General features: G+C 50.0%; 1 protein-coding gene and 1 long non-coding RNA gene across 2 annotated transcripts; both read right to left on the bottom strand.

Annotated features, from left to right (window-relative positions):
• Positions 1-3,404: 3,404 nt before the first annotated feature.
• LOC113920989 lies at positions 3,405-6,899 on the bottom strand. Its single transcript, XR_003519465.1, has 4 exons — positions 6,759-6,899; positions 4,408-4,520; positions 3,955-4,126; positions 3,405-3,780 (listed from the first exon to the last, which is right to left on the bottom strand). It is a non-coding gene; the product is annotated as an uncharacterized LOC113920989 (long non-coding RNA).
• A 7,108-nt stretch (positions 6,900-14,007) lies between these two features.
• SOX21 (SRY-box transcription factor 21) lies at positions 14,008-16,557 on the bottom strand. Its single transcript, XM_027591479.2, has one exon. The coding sequence runs from the start codon at positions 16,406-16,408 to the stop codon at positions 15,578-15,580; it is 831 nt and encodes a 276-aa protein (XP_027447280.1). The 5' UTR covers positions 16,409-16,557; the 3' UTR covers positions 14,008-15,577.
• Positions 16,558-17,214: the final 657 nt, after the last annotated feature.

The raw sequence follows: 17,214 nt of genomic DNA, 5'->3' as shown, positions 1-17,214 counted from the left end.
AACGAGGATCCAAGCTGTGTAGGGTATTGTGAAGATGTGGATTTGCTCTGAGTGAGATGGGAAATTACTTCTTAGGTCCTTTGAAAGAAACAGGCTAGATGACCATCAATCCTCTTTTCTTCATCTTGGTACACCAGTAAAATATATTTCCTCGCATTCCTTGTAACCAAGTTGACATGTTAGCCGAGAAACATAGGCTAAAGTGATGCCCCTTGTTCCCAGGCATGGCCATAGGACCCCTGCAAAGGCATGAGCTGTCTGTGCTTGTCAAACAGCTGAATGCAGAGAATCCAGAAGACCCTAGGCAATGGCCTCACTACAAAATGGAGGAAGTTTGGATCCCAAGTCACTAGTTAGAGAGAAGCCACATGTCCTGCCTTGGACTGTGATATGCATGAAAAATTGTGTTGAGCCACTGAGATTTTGGGGCTTTTTGTGATAGCAACTCACATTAATAACCCCAACTAATACAGGTTCTTCTCATATTGTGTCCAATGATCTCCTTCCTTCAGCCCTTTGTATGCCCCACAAGATATAAAGAAAGATATGAGCCCAGAAGATTTATGACTTAATCTCATATTTAAATGCTAAGATTTAGGCTTTTTTGAAGTAAATCTGGCATTTAGATTTGAACTAACTGAAGAGCTTTTAGTGAGACCACACATAGTAATATCAGAAGAGAAAGCTGAGTGATTAAAGCTAGAAGTGTTTCCAATTGTTGGTGGGTCCAGAAGGATAGAAGATATTCCAACACAGAGAGTACATTATTACAAATATTTACGGAGGACCAGAGTCTGAGCTAGGTACCGGGGGAAGGAGAGGGGGCTGAAATGATTTACAAAGCTAAGGAAGACATCTCTGCTTTCCACACAATTGTATTGATACAGACACATACAGAAAATTACTAAATTCAACTCAGCCAGAAGTCCCTAATAGAAGAACAAAAACAGGGCGCCTGGGTGGCTCAATAGGCTAAGCATCTGCCTTTGGTTCAGGTCATGATCCCAGGGTCCTGAGATCCAGCACATCGCATCCGGCTCCCTGCTCAGTGGGGTGTCTGCTTCTCCCTCTCTCTCTGCCCCTCCCCCCTACTTGCATGTTTTCTCTCTCTCTCTCTCTGCTCTTTCAAATAAATAAATAAAATCTTTTATTTTTTAAGATTTTATTTATTTATTTGACAGAGAGAGACACAGTGAGAGAGGGAACACAAGCAGGGGGAGTGGGAGAGGGAGAAGCAGGCATCCTGCTGAGCGGGAGCCGATGCAGGGCTTGATCCCAGGACCCTGGGATCATGACCTGAGCCAAAGGCAGATGCTGAACGACTGAGCCACCCAGGCACCCTTAAATAAATAAAAATCTTATTAGAAAAAAAAAAAAAGGAAGAACAAAACCAGAAGCAACAAAAATACAATGAAAAACAGAAGGGGAAAAAAAATTCCAAATGGCATCAAAAATAGGTGGGGTATGAGATCTAGAAAAAGATGAGATCTGAGTAGATCTTGGAATGATGTGTAGGACTTTGGAGGGGGGCCAAATGTAGGAGCACTACAACACCAGGTCCTGAAAGAGAGTCATTCGATGGGGAGTGTGTATCAGAATGAATGTATGTTTGTGTGTGTGTATGTGGAGAGGGTAGAAATAAGTTTGGTAAGATGGAAGGCAAAGCGGAAGCTCGAGTTTGACTTTTTTTTGGCCGGGGGTGGGGGAATGGAGGGCACAAATGCAGGAAATCAGAAACTCATTAAAGCCCTGCAGAAGTACAGTTTCAAATCCTGCAGTGAGGTTATGGACCTTCCAGAAATCCTCAGCAGCGACAGACTGCCTGGCAAGCTGTGAATTCAGAGAGGAGATGGACATTTTTTTTTTTTTTTTTATCAAAGCCGGAGATGAAAGGCAGAGCTGCAAGCATCACAAGGCTTTCCCAAATTTGGCTGCACCTGCAAAGCAATAGGAAGTCTTTTCAATTATGGGAGGTAAAAAGACCACTGGTTAAGTCAGGGGTGGTTTAGCCACATTTTCTTCCAGATAACATTGTCTCCATACAAAGGAGCCCAGTTGGTAATGTTTTCTTTTAAGATTGAGGATGTTTAACATAAAACCTATTGAGGTGGTGTTCACCAAGTATTTCTGGCTCGCCACCTCCTGGGCACATGGTAGGGATTGTACTTCTGTGCCCCTTTTGAGGTTGGTGTGGCCATGAGACTTACTTTGGCCAAACGAATGTGAGAAATGATGTGCATAATTTTTAGTGAGAAACTTCCAGAGCCAGTGTATGCTTTTTATGCTGTATGTCCCCTGCTGAGGCAGTCAGGGAAACAGGTCAGTATGGAATCTCTATCAGCCTGGATGAGCACGACCCCCCTACTAGCCCACCTCAGAGTGAAAATAAACCTTTGTTGTGTTAAACCGCTGAGATTAAGGGTCTAGAGATTACTTCAGCTTAGTCTTGCTCATATTAACCGATAAATCTATTATCACTAGTTAGGAAGGTACATAGTTGACATTATATCATGGTTTCCTACTGAAACTGTTAAAATCATATCCCAAGACAACTGCAGTTCCTTTGAAGATTGGAGAATGTCTTAGTGCATTCCAGCTGCTAAAACAGAATAGCATAGACTGGGTGGCTTATAAACAACAGAAATTTATTCCTCAGAGTTCTAGAGGCAGGGAAGTCCAAGATCAAGGTGCCAGCAGATTCAGTGTTTGGTGAGGACCTGCTTCCTGGTCCACAGACCTCTCTTTTCTGGCTGTGTTCTCAAATGGCAGAAGGGGCAAGGGAGCTCTCTGGAGTCTCTTGGCTCTAATCCCATTCATGAGGGTTCCATCCTCATGACCTAATCACTTCTCAAAATCCCCATCTCCAAATACCATCAGGCTGCCATCCCAATCGAACATGCATTTGGGGCAGAGGGACACAAACATTCAGCTCTAGCAGAGAAGATTGATTGAATGAATCCCGATCTTGCCTGAAAAACCTTGACAAGAGGTGGGAGACAAGTGAAAGCAGGAAGGGAGACTAGCAAAGAGGGTCCAATGAGGTAGGAGGAAAACCAGGTAAATGTGGTGCCTTAGCAGCAAAATAGCTTCTGGGAGGAGCGATCAACTCCGTCAAATGCTGTAGTTGAGAACTGACTGATTTATGAGTCACTGGTGACCTGGGTCAGGGCAGGTTTTGGTGGAGTGGTCTGGGGTGGGGAAGGGACGAACTCTGACTGGAGGAAGTTTAAGGAAAGAGGAAACAGGGAATTAGAGATAGCAAATAGAGACATCTTTTGTTTCTTTAACGAGTTCATTGTAAAGCGGAGCAGAGAACTGGAATGGTAGCTAGAGGGGAAAACAGAATCATGAGAGGTTTTTGTTTTGTTTTTTAAAGAGAGGATAGCATTTATTTTTATGCGGCAAGAATGATTCAGTAGGGAGGGAAAATTCTGCTATTGAACAAGAAAGGGGAGATTTTCTGGAGCCACATGATATATTAGTTATCTCCTGCTGCATAAGAAATCATCCCCAAACTTAATGGCTTCAAACAACAAATGTTGATAATCTCATGACTTCTGTGGGTTAGAGATCCAGGGTGCCTTGTTGAGGGCCTCTGGCTCAGGGTCTTTCCCAAGGCTCCAATCATGAGTCAGCCCCGGCTGCTCTCATCTCTAGGCTCCACTGGGCCAGGGGCCATTCCCATGTGACTTGCTCTATTGGTGGCAGGCTTTGGGTCCTTGCTGGGCCTCTCTGTGGAGCATCTCACAAAATGGCAGCTGACTTCCCTCAGAGCAAGAGCTGAGAGAAAAAGGGGGGGGGTCATCATTTTTGTAATTTCATCAGGAAGTGCCCTCCCATCATTTTTTGTTAGAAGCAAATCACTAGGCACAGCCCACACAAAGGGAGAGGTTTACACAAAGGCATGAATTGCACGAGGCGGGAATCACGGAGGGCACCTGAGAGGTCACCTACCAGAAAAGAGATGGGGGTCTAACGCCCAAGTAGAGAGGCTGGCCCTCGCCGCAAGCCATGACTGTCCATCTCTATCTAGTCACAGCAAGAAGGCAGTGTTTGTGGGTGCACAGCTCATAGGCAGGTGGCTGTAGGGGCGGAGTGAAGGTATCTGCTCATTAGCACTGAACCCCTGGAAGAATGTCAGGAGATAACAAGAAGAAGACCCAGAAGATCGTTTTCCTTTCTTCTCTCTCTGTAGTCTCAGCAGAGCCGGGATCTAAATCTAGCACAACACAGCTCCACCCTCTCCAATTCATAACAGTGGTGCATTTAAAGCACCCTACCCAAGTTTACTGTTTTACTTACTCCCACCTCATAAAAATGTCAGAAGACCCACAGGGAAGCATGAGCAGGAGAAGGAAATGAGGAAGGGAGAGGAGAGGTGTGGCGCCGTCTGAGGAATTCACTTACCAGGTGGGTTTTCATGCATGGGTTTCTCTCACTTTTCAAAAGCCATATTAAGCCAGAAGCCTTTGCCTTTGCACATTTGTAGTTCAAGAGGAAAGGCTTCTTGGTGGTTTGTTCTGTTGAAGCAGAAAGGTGAGACAAATTTTTTTCTTTTTTTAAAACGGAAGAATAATGACATACCATATTGATTTATGTGTACAACATAAGTGATTTAATGTTTCTATATATTATAAAAGGGTCATCACAATAAGTGTAGTTACCACGTCACCATACAAAGTTGCTACAATATTACTGAATATATTCCCTGTGCTGTACATGATATCCCAGTGTCTTATTTATTTTATAACTGGAAGTTTGTACCACACAACTCCCCTCTGGCAACCACCAGTTTGTTCTCTGTATCTGTTAGTCTGTTTCTATTTTGTTTTGTTTGCTTGTTTTATTTTTTAGATTCTGCATATAAATGAATCATACAGTATTTCTCCTTTTGGGTCTGACTTATTTCACTTAGCCTAATACCCTCAAGGTCCATTCATGTTGTCACAAATGGCAAGATTTCATTCTTTTTGATGGCTGAGTAATAGTCCATTGTATATATAAATGTGTATACCACATCTTCTTCATCCATTCATCTATTCACAGACATTTAGGTTGCCTCCCTGTCTTAGCTATTGTAAATAATGCTGTCATGAATAGGAGACACACTTTTCTATCTTGACTAAGAGCAGCCCCAGAGGGATACCCACAGTCATGATAAAGTGAATTTCAGCTTGGGGAGTAGAGTACATCACAAACAGCATATTGTCAAGGGGCTTCTGGTTTGATTTTTAAGGATGTCAAAGGGGAAATCTTATTGTTGCTAAGGGGGCACCATTCACACAGAATACAATGTGAATGATGCTTCCTAGTCGGGCATCTGATGGGGCTCACTTGGCACAAATTAGGAGCTCAGGAATAGCAGCTGTTAATTAGCAGCTCATCCCCATCTCCAAATGACTCAGGGTTCTCTGCCTTGCTATTATATGGATGAAATTTATCCCAGAGTGTTCTGTCCCGCTTTGCCCCCCCATATTTTAGTTCAAAATCCCAAGTGCCTTCTCCCATTCCTGACCCTTCTTGTGAGGGCATTTCCTCAGCCAGGAGCTCCCCTGAGCCAATGGAACCATTTGAATTCTCCAAACTTTCCCCAAGCCTTGCCCTGTGCTTCTAGAACTACCAACCGCTGTTCTTCCGGCAGGAAGAAGAGCCTTCAGTCGTGTACTAGAGCAGCCTTTACATCCACCTCACTGGTGAAGGTAATCCCCCAAGCCCACTGCAGCGGACAAGTCATTATTTTCAGAGAACACTTTTTGAGAAAGCCTCCAGCGGTACGATCTGGGTAGAATCTCGGCCTCCACCTGCTCCGCAAAGCTTCTGCAGGAAGACAAACCCTGCTCTTTATCTCAAGGACCGCATTCTCCAGACCTCCGGCTAGCGCTAGCCGGGTGGGGTCGGAATTCCTTCCACCCACCGAAACCAGCCTCCTGGTGGTGCGAAGCGCTTCCCACCCCCCACCCCCAGCGCTTCTTTGCGCGGGGAGGGGTCACTGTCCCCGGAGCTCGGTGGGGGCGGGGGGGTGCGGAAGCCGACTTTCCTCCTCTTACACGCAAGGTGAGGGCGAAAGTGGCAGCCCTGGGTGCGAAGTGGGGTCTGGCATTTCCAAAGCTGCGGGAGTCTGAGCCTTGAAGGAGGCCTCAAGATCCAAGGAGGCTTGGATCTCCGCTGGTCCCCGAGGCCCTGGCCCCGGGGCAAGCCACACCTCCGCTCTCGCCTCCTCCTGAGCCCCAGGGCTGCGCTGCGGGGCCACGGGCACCCGATTCAGGCCCGGCCCAGGCCTGTCACCCAGTGTGTGCCTGAGAGGAGACAGAGACCTGGGGGCCTTGGGTGGGTGCGGGTGGTGAAGCCGCCGAGGCCTGCGTGTACAGTCAGCTTTGTTATTTCTTCGCTCAGCTGCCAAAGACGAAGACGCCCTGGCTCCAGGGAGACAAAGAGGCCCAAGGGCGACTTTTCCCAGCGGGAGGTGGCGGGGGCTTTGGGAGTGTAGTGGGTGGGTAATTATTCCCCGCGGCCGCCCCTCCGCCCGCAGACATCAGAAAACAAACGGCTTCTGCGAGGGCAGTCCCCTCCCTGGAATGCGCCGCTCGACGTTTTCTTTCCCGCAGGTGGGTCACGACCTCCAACCGTTACACCCGGGGACAAGTTCAGGGTTCTCTAGTTTTGCGCAGAGACTCGTGTTGAGCAATGCTAGCCCCAAATGTGGAGAGGGAGAAGAGCACCCCCCACCACCAACACCTCCAGGTTCGAAAAGTCTGCACCTCAGTAACGCAAGTCAAGGCAGCTTTCCAGAAAGGCAGCGGTGTCCAAAGACCCCGGGGAGTGGGTGCGTGCAGATCTGTGCCACCCGCCGTGCGCTCGGGGAGCCAGGTAGGGGAGGGTGTGTAGCCGGGTGTGGGGGCTCAGAGAGACCCATCGCTGCTCCAGCCGACCCACGGGCCCCGCCGTATCAGGAATGCGAGACTCGCCCGTTCCGGCTCCCCGCGCCCCAGAGACGTGAAAGGGAGCGGGAGGGCGCTGCCACCGCGGGCTCATGTTTATTCACGCAGCCTTAAACAGCGCGTTCGAATACATATTCATCAACTGCTCTAACTACTTACTCAAGTCTAGGTTTGCAGGAGAACACCGAGTCCCTGAAAAGGCAGAAGAGTAACTTGGGCTTGGGCTCTAGAAGCTCAAAGAAGCCTTGGTCTGGAGCAAAGCAGCCGGCGCCTTTGGCCCGCAGCCGCGTCCCCAAGCTGCCCGAAGTGGGGAGGTGGCTGAAAAGCGGGATTGGGGCGATTAGCTAAGGGCCTTATTTATGCCCCCAGGCTCACGCACGGGAGCTGCGAAGAGCTCCCAGGCTGTCCTACAGGGCCACCAGGGCAGATTTCCCAGGAAGAAACAAGAGATTTAGCGCTACAGTCCCAGGATTGCTACCGACCCCTCTTCTAGAGTTCTACCATAATTGTGATTTATTTTTCCTAAATAAGTTTCAGGCAGCACATAATGTGTTTTCCACTGTGGGTCTGCAGGGATTAAACTCGTGGAGGACAGGCTGGCCCCAATTCCAGAGACTCCGCTTTCGAATGTGGCTCCAGCCGCAGAGCAAGGCGTTACAGGGGCTGGGGTGGGGGGGACCTTCAGGGCCTTCCCTCGCTTCCGGATCCCTCAGTTCCACGCGGAACCTGTCAGAGCCCGCGTGATCATCGCTTCCCACTCCCCGCCCTCCCCAACGGGACCGCTCTTCCAGGGACCTCGCAGAGGAGTCAGGGTTGGGGGGCGTCTGGAAGTCTGGGGTTCTCTGCCTCCTCCTGTATCCCTCACCTGCCCTCGGCAGCACCTTTCCCAGGTGTTGAACCTGAAGGCAAGAGGGAGTGTCAGTGGTGCTGCTTGTTCTATTATCTTTCCTGTCCTGATTTTTTTTTTCTTTTATCCTCCCTTTTCCTTCCGTTTCCCTCAGCACCCACTTTTCCTACTGCCTCCCTGAAAAGGTTCTGAATCTCCTCTCCCAGGCTCTACCTGCATTTTCTCATTCCTCGTCACTGAGCCGGTCCATGCAGGCAGAGTGAGTCCACGTAGGCCACCATTCAGGTGATCCAAGTTAAAGCAAACACCATTACCAAAACTTCAGCGAAGTAGGAGAGAGTGAGGGGGAGCGCGCGGGAAAACGTTGTTGGGCAGATTTCCCGTGTGTTGGAGCACGGTCATAATTCCACGCAATTTCCTCCGCCTCTTGATACACGCCCTCATAGATTTCCAGTTTGTCAGACTCTCAGCGGCTGTTCCCAAACCCAGGCTTTACAATATGGTGGTAAATAAAGCGGGGTTCGCTCCAAACCAGGTGTGTGTGTGTGTGTATGTGTATGTGCTCCCGTACACAAACTTTTGGATGTGAAATGGGCAAAAGAGGAAAGCGCTATAAAGTTCCCCAAACTCAGTGGCAGTACTTGCGGGGAACTTTAAGGAGGAGAGGCTGAGCTCCTGCGATGTCAAGGTGGTGACATTCTAGGAAGCTTGCTTTTCCCCCAACTCTGAGCACCGCCCCCCCATCACACACACCCTGGGGTCCTGAGAATCCTTTTAAAGGCATTCTCTCTTCTGCAAACAGACTTCTCTCCACTCCTGACGTCATGAAAAAAGATAGCCCCAGTGTAGGCAACCGATCTGAGAAGCCTCACTTGGTCTCTGTTATCCGAGGCTGCACCTCTCCTTTTGAGATTTCAAGCTTTCTGCGAGTGGCTAATTACTTTGGGGTGATCCCGAAATAAAATACTAAGGCTTGGCTGAGTCGGGAGGAGGGTGCGCAAGTGAAATTGACAATCCAGTAATATAATTCCCCTGAAGAGAGTCTGAAGACGTCCTCGTAATTTCCCCCAAGAAATCTGGTTTTACTGGTCGATCTCAGTAGGAGAATTCTTTGCCTAGAGGCTGGAAATGAGTAATAGGCCGTGTGTCTCCAAGTGCTCGGCTAATATGATAATAAATACATTCAAAGAGAGCAACGGGGTGTTTACAATTAGTACTTTAACTTCTGCTGTTTGTCAAAAAGTCCCTAAATAACCCCTCCCCCAATCAAGCGAGGAGCCCAAAGGAGGTAGAAATCAGGTGGAAACATCTTCAAAAGGAATTAAAAAGCCAAAGCTGATTTTATTTCCTCCAGTCAAGTGTGAACGATGGGGCGGCTGCGGCAAGGGTGCTGGAGTCTACCTGACAAAGCATTCAGTGAGGGGCTGGGGTGGGGAGAGGGACGGGGCGGTAGGGGGTCACAAAAGCGAAGACGTCTTCGCGGGTTGCCTTGTAGATACCATTTCCCTGCTTTGCGTCCAGGAGGTCGCCGAAGGCCTGGCGGCCACCTTGAACCTGAAAACCCAATCCAACAGGTCCGCTGCCTCCCGCACAAATGCCCATCACCCCAATCGCTGTGAATTTTATCACCTTAAAGTGACTTTCAACGGGTTTATCCCGGATAGAGCTCTCCGCAAGTTTTTCAGATTTCAGTTTCTAAGAATTTGCATGTTTTAAAGCGAAGCTGAAACTGCGAAGGCTCGGGTTACAGTTTAAAATATGCGAGGCTTCCGCGCGGCCCCCGTCGCTTGGTAAGGCTCAATTGCTTCTTTAAAAAGAAGAAGGGGGGAAACCCCCACCGCTTTTAGAGTTTGGGATTCCACTCCCCCACCCCTGCCGCCCCTTTTGTCACCACAATTCAGAAGCAGTTGTCACTGCTTCTCAAAACCCAGTTTCCCGCCAGCCGTCGGGGAGGTTGGGAGCGCTACTGCTCCGAGCGCCCTCGGAGCTTCTGCGAGTCCGCGGGACCTGTCAGCTCCGCGGTCTGTAATTTGCATTATTCATTTAAGTTAGGCAACTCAGAAAGCGGCTGGAAAGCTCGACGGCTGGGTGGCCCAGCGGCCCGGCAGGCCTGGTGGTCAACTATCGAAAATAATTGACTTCGTTGGCTGTAAAGGCCCCTACGGACGCCCGCCTCCGGGGCAGCACAGGAAATCCAAGGACAGCCCAGAACTCGGCGGGTTCGCGCCCTGCCTCCGCCGGCAATTCAGACGGGAGGTTCCCCAGTCCTGTGGAATTGGGTCAAAGACATGGAGACAGGAAGAGAAACGGGGCGGGGTAAGGGGAGAAAACGGAGAGAAAGTCAAGCTTTGAGTGTATTCGAATTCTTTAAACGGGTGGGTACAACGTTTCTACACAGCCAGGCGGGGCTTCTCAAAGGCTCTGCCTTTGGGGTGGATTTAGGGGTGAGGACAGAGATGGAATGGGGGGGGCAGGAGTTGTTCGTCGCCTGTTTGGTTTTTATATCTTTTCCAGCGGCCCAGATGGACAAAGAAAGAACCCTCAGAAAAGTGGGGGCGATCTTCCCTCCCGGACCAGCCCCTCCCCTAGATAAAGGGGGCGGGGGTGGCAGGGGGCGGTGAAAGGCAAATCGGCCTTGGTATTCTCCCTCCCCCCTACATCCATAGGAGGCCCGGTTTCCCGCATTAAATTTGTATTCTTTCATTCCACAACTCTTCATTCGGCACCTACCAGATACCAGACACCGTATTTGACCCTCAAAAACGCTGCATAAATGGAAATCAGGCCCCAAACCCAGAGCCTAAGGATTGGCTCCCTGAAATGTTCTAAGATCAGCAGGCATCTTGGAATCGCCAGACTTGCTGCTCTACAGATTCCAACGCTGGGCAAACGGACACAAGGAAACATAACTTCTGCATAACTTTTACTTCTCCTTTCCTTTTTTCTTTTTTCAAGTACCAAAGCACCATTAATTAGAAGAATAATTACTGCTACCCTATATTATCCCAACCTGTTCAATTTCTATCTGCTGCAGACAATGCTAATAATGGCAATTATTGCTTCTATAAACATCCCGAGGCAGCACTCTCCTCCCGCAGTGTGTGTGTGTGTGTGTTTAAAGAATATATATAAAAAGTTCCCCCGCTCATTTGCATAGCTTCATCTTTACCTTTTCCCATTCAACCCTTGCAAAAAGCATATCTATTCAAAGCCCTTGCAAAAAGCATATCTATTCAAAGGGCATTTAGTCCATTTCTTTCTTGGCCGGTAAACCTATTCATCAATTGTTCTGCCTTGTAGATCGCATTCTAATGCTAATCTAGCGTGTTAAATATCTTTTTGTTCCCCTTTCACCGTTTTGTCATTCAGTTTATCCAGTTTTGGTCACCCATTTTATTTATTTATGCGCCTGCTCCTATTCAGGGGCTCATGTATTTTTTATTATGTTGTTTCACTGTCACGCAGTGTCAACTTAGTCTATTCAATGGGGGCTACTTGAAGGCCGGAGGGACAAAGCGTGTACACATTGCACTGCTATTCATTCCGGCCAGCTGGATCGGCTGAAAAAAAAACCTTGTGAAAAGAAACGCCTCACAATGGACACAGAAGAAGTGCACAATGCTAACAGTTTTCCAAATACCACTGATTGGTTTCTTCACAATGAGGAGAAAGCCGCCGCTTTTTCTTAGGTCCACTTCAACAAACAACACTCTCACAAAACCTCCCAACCCTGCGTTTTGTTCCCGGACAAAACCTCCTCGACTGTCTAAACGCTCCCACTGAAGGACAAAAAAAAAAAAAAAAAAAGGATGGAGGGGGAAAAAAAAGCTCTTTCACGATCTTCCCCCTTTTCTCCCCCTGCAAGAGAGAAAAAAGAAATGGGGGGGGGGTTGTCAGTGAATTAATAATATCAGTCTTTTAAAAGAAGAGGGCTGACCTTTGAGATGCACCGGGCTGAGGGAGAAAGAACGGGGGAGAGATTAATAAAGTTTGGACGGCGCTCTCTCTGCCTCCTCTGGGCTGTGGGCGCAAGAAAGACACCGACACTGGGGCTGGCGAGTTGCGGGGAACTTCCCTCGCCCGCAGGGGGCGGCGGGGGGGAGCGCCCGCGCCGAGCCGCGCTCTGATTGGCTGGCGCGCCGGTCCTTATCTGCTCCGGGGAGACGGTCAGATCGTCTCTCCATCTTCTGCGCCCCTCGCGGAGGCCGCCCGGGGTCGGGGGGTGAGAGGGAGACCGGCGCTGTTTTGTTCTTGTTTCTTGCGGTGGGCGGGGAGGGGGGGCAGAGGGGGAGGAAATTGTCAAGAGAAGTGACAATAGCCGCCAGCTCCACTGCTTCCCGGAAGCCGTCTCTCGCACGGCAGCGTCCCCCAGCTCCGGTTCTTATTGCTCAGGCAGAGTAAATTCCACCTGTTTGCGCAAAGCCTGAAGGCAACACGCCTGGCCCTTCAGATGGGAGGTTTGTTCAAAGCCTTTGGGCAACCGTGACTACCTAAAAAATGTCGTCGTGGATTTTTTAAACCTTAAAAAAGGAAAATGTAAGATGGGAGGAAAGGGAGGGAGAGAGAGAGAGAGGGAGGGAGGAGAGAAGAATGAGAGAGGGATAAAGACAGAGAGGTAGAGAGAGAGAGAGACCTCAAGCCCGCATCAGCTCCTTGCCTAGTCCCAGCTCTGCATTTGTGGGCCACTTCCCGACTTCCACACACACACCTAGTTCCTTCTCCACGCTTTGCCCTCGAGTCGCTCCCACTTCTGCACAGTCTAACTTGGAGGGAGGCTTTCCCCAGACGCACCTTGTTGGCAAGAACACCGGAGTCGAAGGGGTGATAAACTGGTCACCCCCGGGAGGCCCGTGGATATACTCAAACAACCAAACAGCCGCACAATCTGTTGGCGACGTGACCCCGTGTGCGCACCCCCGGCAGCTTTCCCCCTCCCCTTACTCATCTTTCTAGTCCTCTTCTTATTCATCAACACTCCGGAGCGTCGCTCTCAGAAAGCGCGGATCTTTGGGAAAAAGGGAGGGGGCGGGAGGGGGCGGGGAATCTTCGGGCCGGTGGGGCCGAGCTGGAAGGCTCAGGGAGGTAACTAAGATTTAGGGCTGGGGTGATTTCCAGCAAGCCGCAGGAAGTTCCGTGTTGAGAAGTGATGGGCTGCTACAAAAGGGAAAGACGAAGCCTTGAAAGGATTTAATTAACCGTGTCAGGGATAATTACCCCTGGACAGTCCAAATTAGTTTTGCATAATCGCTCAGAACCATATGAATTAACTTATAATATTGCAAGGAGCTCAGGGAATAACAGGAGAGGGGTCGTTTTAATTAGTGAATCAGGGTCAAACCAGCAGAGGCTATTTCTCACATTTCCAAAACTTTTCATGGTTTTTAAAATATTATTCTGTTGGGGGAAAACAATGACTTTAAAAGAGTTGGGTCGCTTATAAAGACGTGCAGCTCCCGGAGATGGTCTCTGTCAATGGGGAAACTAGTTTAGGACCAGTTGAGTCCTGTGTCTTGAGAATTTCCATCTTGGTAGGCAGGAAATCAAGATCTTCCTACAGTTAATTTTTTTTTCCTCTGATAGTCTTCCTGGTGCCCTGTCATCTCCTTTCTAAAATGAAAATCCTTTATGTGAAAACTTGTTTAGCCCTGGAAATTCAACCCTCTCCTGCAGAACTTGTAATAATTATATTTTAATGCCATTCAGTATGGCGGAATAAAGCCCTAAAGAGGCCAAAAGTTGTACCTCGTCTTTAGCAGTGATTAGCCTTCCAAATAAAATCTTAAGGTGTAAACAAGGAATATGCCAAAGATACGTGACCACATTACACTGACTTAAGTGGTGGGGCTCTCCCACTACAAGATAAAGTGGTCAGACAACTTTCCTCTCTTAAAATGTTACTGGAAACTCATGAAATGCTTTGAACCGTCTGGATGTTTTCAATGGGTTCTGTTCTACTGGTTCATGAATAACCTTTCTTCCCCCCCAAGATAATACAACTACTTGGGTTTTTTTTTTTTATCTTCTTTCCTATTCATGATTAAAAATGTGATAAATCAGGTTTTTGGCTCTGAATAACAATGGCTTGATTTAGATTTCCTAGTAAATCTATTCAAAAGTGAAACAAAGCCTGCCTTTGGAGGATACCTTACACTTCACCTGGACCAGGCACGTAAGGGCAATTCAGATAAAAATCTTGTTAGGAACTCAACAAGAAATAGAGGATTTTCTCTTTTCCCTGGTTCAGGCTTTATTTAAACTCTTTGTTCAAAAAAAATGAACAGAGTGATAGTCGGATTCTAATTTACAGATATAGTTTAGACGTCTAATATTAAATTAGAAGATCACACAAGAAAACCATTTACACATAAAGGTTAAAACCAATACTTAAACTTTTTAAAACTTTATATTACATAAAGTCAAAATGAAACTAAATACATGTTAGCCAACTTCATTCACAAACATTAGTCAAAATATATACATTTAAAAAGAAACAAAAAGCTATAATTGAGGTTCTTTTCTCTAAAATGTGTTTTATCATAATTTGCAAATGAATTGCAGGTAATCTAAAAAATAAGCTAATTAGGGAGGGAACTCCAAAACACATTTAAGCGGTTCAAGTTGGTGAAGAAATGCTAGCTGAAAATCAGAGACATCTGTCAAACAATTCTGTTTTTTTTCAGTTTTACTAAATAATAAATATATCATTACCACTCAGACGAAAAAGTCTGATTTAATCTTAGATAAAATTGCGATTCTGAAATAGTCCCGCAATTTTTAAAACTTAACTTTGACATTCGCTCAAAATGCTTGAGAGTCTAAAACTGACTCAAATTTAGGGCAACGCAAATAACACATTTTCAGACTCCATGTTTTCACGGACATAGACACATTTACAATCTTAAGGTGAACTCAGCCATAAGGGGAAAATAGGAACAGTGCCTTTTATCTTTCTGTAAACTGTGTCAGAAATCCAAGCAAGTGGACTCAGGGAGAGTTATCAGTTTTGGGTTTTTTTCCTAAGGGATAAAATCCAATTGACAACTTTTCATCTCGCGCATATTTCCTGTTTGCATTCCTTGCTCTTAAGAGCTCTTGCTCTCATTTGCATATGACGTGATAAACAAAAGAAAGCGCGATCATCTCACATACAAAAGGCCAGATTCGAGCCGGTCACTGGTCAAGAATGGATCCGGTCTGTGAGTTCTGCTTGAGAGAACAGAGATTTGCAAAGTCAAATAGTACAAATAGGGAGCAAGGCCGCTCAGAGCCATCTCGCTCTGAGAAACTAGTGACACAGATCAGCTTTTCCCTTGTGCCAGCCATTTCAGACCTAACACTTGAACAGAGTGCATGCGACACAGACCAGGAGGGGGGAGAAAAAAAGATAATGAGAAACAAAAACAAAACCGACAATTAACTTCCAACAAACAAAACTGCAAAGCCCAACGTGTCAGAAAAAAGTTACTCCTCCACCTCTGTGGGCCAAAACGCAACAGGTTCCGAAGTGCAAAGCAAACATCAACTGCTGTCGGATACGGCCGCCCTCCTTAAAATGGGCTGCCGCAGTGCGGGTCTGAAATCCTGTGAATCCACACGCACACTCGCCCGAGCACTCGCGCGCTCTGCCACTCGCGCCCCGACTGGCATCTCTGCCTCTGCCTGCACCTATACATCTTCTGTACATAGAAACCGGGGCCCCCGTCGCGGGAGGGCGCACGGGGCGGCCGCGGAGCTCGTACCTATACATATGTACACGTGTGCACACCGGTCCTCGCGAGGCGGCCCCGCGGGGTCATAGCGCGGCGGCGTAGGCCGCGGGGTAGGGGTCCAGCTGAGGCTTGCCCATGCCCGGCAGCAGGATGTAGGCGAGCGGCGGCTGCAGCCCGGGGCTAGGCCACGCGCTGCAGTTGCACGGGATCATGTAGCCCGGGTTGCCCGGGCTGGGGTGCGAGTGCGTGTGCCCCCCGGCGGCCGCGGCCGCCGCTGCAGCCGCCGCCGCCGCGCCGTGGAAGGCACCGGCGCCCGCGGTCGGGTAGCCCAGCGACGACGCGTACGGGAGGCCGGACGACGACGACGAGATCTCTGCCATCTTGGAGCCCAAGTCGAGTAGCGAGTAGGGACTGCCGGCGGCGGCGGCGGCAGCGGCGGCGGCGGCGGCCGCGGCCGACTGCGGGAAGAAGACGCGCGCGGCGGCGGCGGCAGCGGCGGCGGCCGCCTTCTCGGGATTGGCGAGCAGCGATTCAGGCACCAGGCCGCCGCCCGCGCCCGCGTGCAGCCCGGCGCCTGCCTTGAGCGCCGGGTGCTCGGCGTCAGCCACGCCGCCCAGGCCGTAGGGCACCGGGAAGGCGAACTTGTCCTTCTTGAGCAGCGTCTTGGGCTTGCGCCGCGGCCGGTACTTGTAGTCGGGGTGCTCCTTCATGTGCATGGCGCGCAGACGCTTCGCCTCGTCGATGAACGGCCGCTTCTCCGACTCGGTGAGCAGCTTCCACTCGGCGCCCAGGCGCTTGCTGATCTCCGAGTTGTGCATCTTGGGGTTTTCCTGGGCCATCTTGCGCCGCTGAGCCCGCGACCACACCATGAAGGCGTTCATGGGCCGCTTGACGTGGTCCACCGGCTTGGACATGCTCTCGCCGTGCCGCGACTGCAGCCCGCCGCCGCCGCCGCCGCCGCCCGGGCCGTCGCCCTCCGCCCGGAGGAAATCAATGTTGGCTGTCCGCGGGGACCCGTTCGGCCTGCCCGCGCTCGCCGCGCCCCACTTCGCGCCCCGGCGTCGCTCCCGTCCGGGAAGTGGGGGCTGGGGGCCGAGCCCAGGGCCGCGCCGCGCCCCGGCCTCCCTGGTCTCTCCTGCCGATCGCCGGGGAAAATCCTCTCGGGCACAGGCACTTCTCGGCGGTGCCCCCAACCCACGGTGGCAGTTTGCCCTTTGCTTTCTTTTTGTCCTTCCTCTCCGGCTGCCTTTGCTCGAGAACTCCCCGCAGGTAGTCGCTGCCCAGCAGAACTCTCCTCCTCCTCGGTCTTTTCTCTCTTAAATGCAGAGCAGCTCGGAAAGTTGCGTCGCGAAGACCCCACCAAGTTGAGCCGAGGAGCCCGCCGCCGCGTGCTGCCAAGTGCCAAAAGGGGCCCTCGGCGGCTGGAGTGTTTGGGTTCTCCTCGGTGACTTTCTCATTTGACAGTAGCAGATGGGGGTGGGGAAGGAGGGGAGGTGGCCCGGGAGGAGGAAGAGGAGGGGTAGGCGGAGGAGGGTCCGGGCACAGCAAGGGAACAGCGCAGCAATGGATATAAATACAAATACAGCAGCACCAGCCGGTCTTCCTGACTCGCCGCAGGGCTCGCTGGTGGGAATCCCCCCCACCCCCAATCGGCTGGGGGTTCTGGGGGGGAGATGTCTGCCGCCCCAGCACCTGCCTCGCCGGTCTTCCTCTCCGGCTG

The sequence above is a fragment of the Zalophus californianus genome, chromosome 3 (assembly GCF_009762305.2).
Source record: "Zalophus californianus isolate mZalCal1 chromosome 3, mZalCal1.pri.v2, whole genome shotgun sequence".
NCBI lineage: Eukaryota > Metazoa > Chordata > Mammalia > Carnivora > Otariidae > Zalophus > Zalophus californianus.
This window is presented reverse-complemented; position numbering and strand designations above follow the sequence as displayed.

Coding starts and splice junctions, on each gene's coding strand:
- SOX21 (XM_027591479.2), bottom strand. CDS start 16,408: ATGTCCAAGCCGGTGGACCACGTCAAGCGGCCCATGAACGCCTTCATG.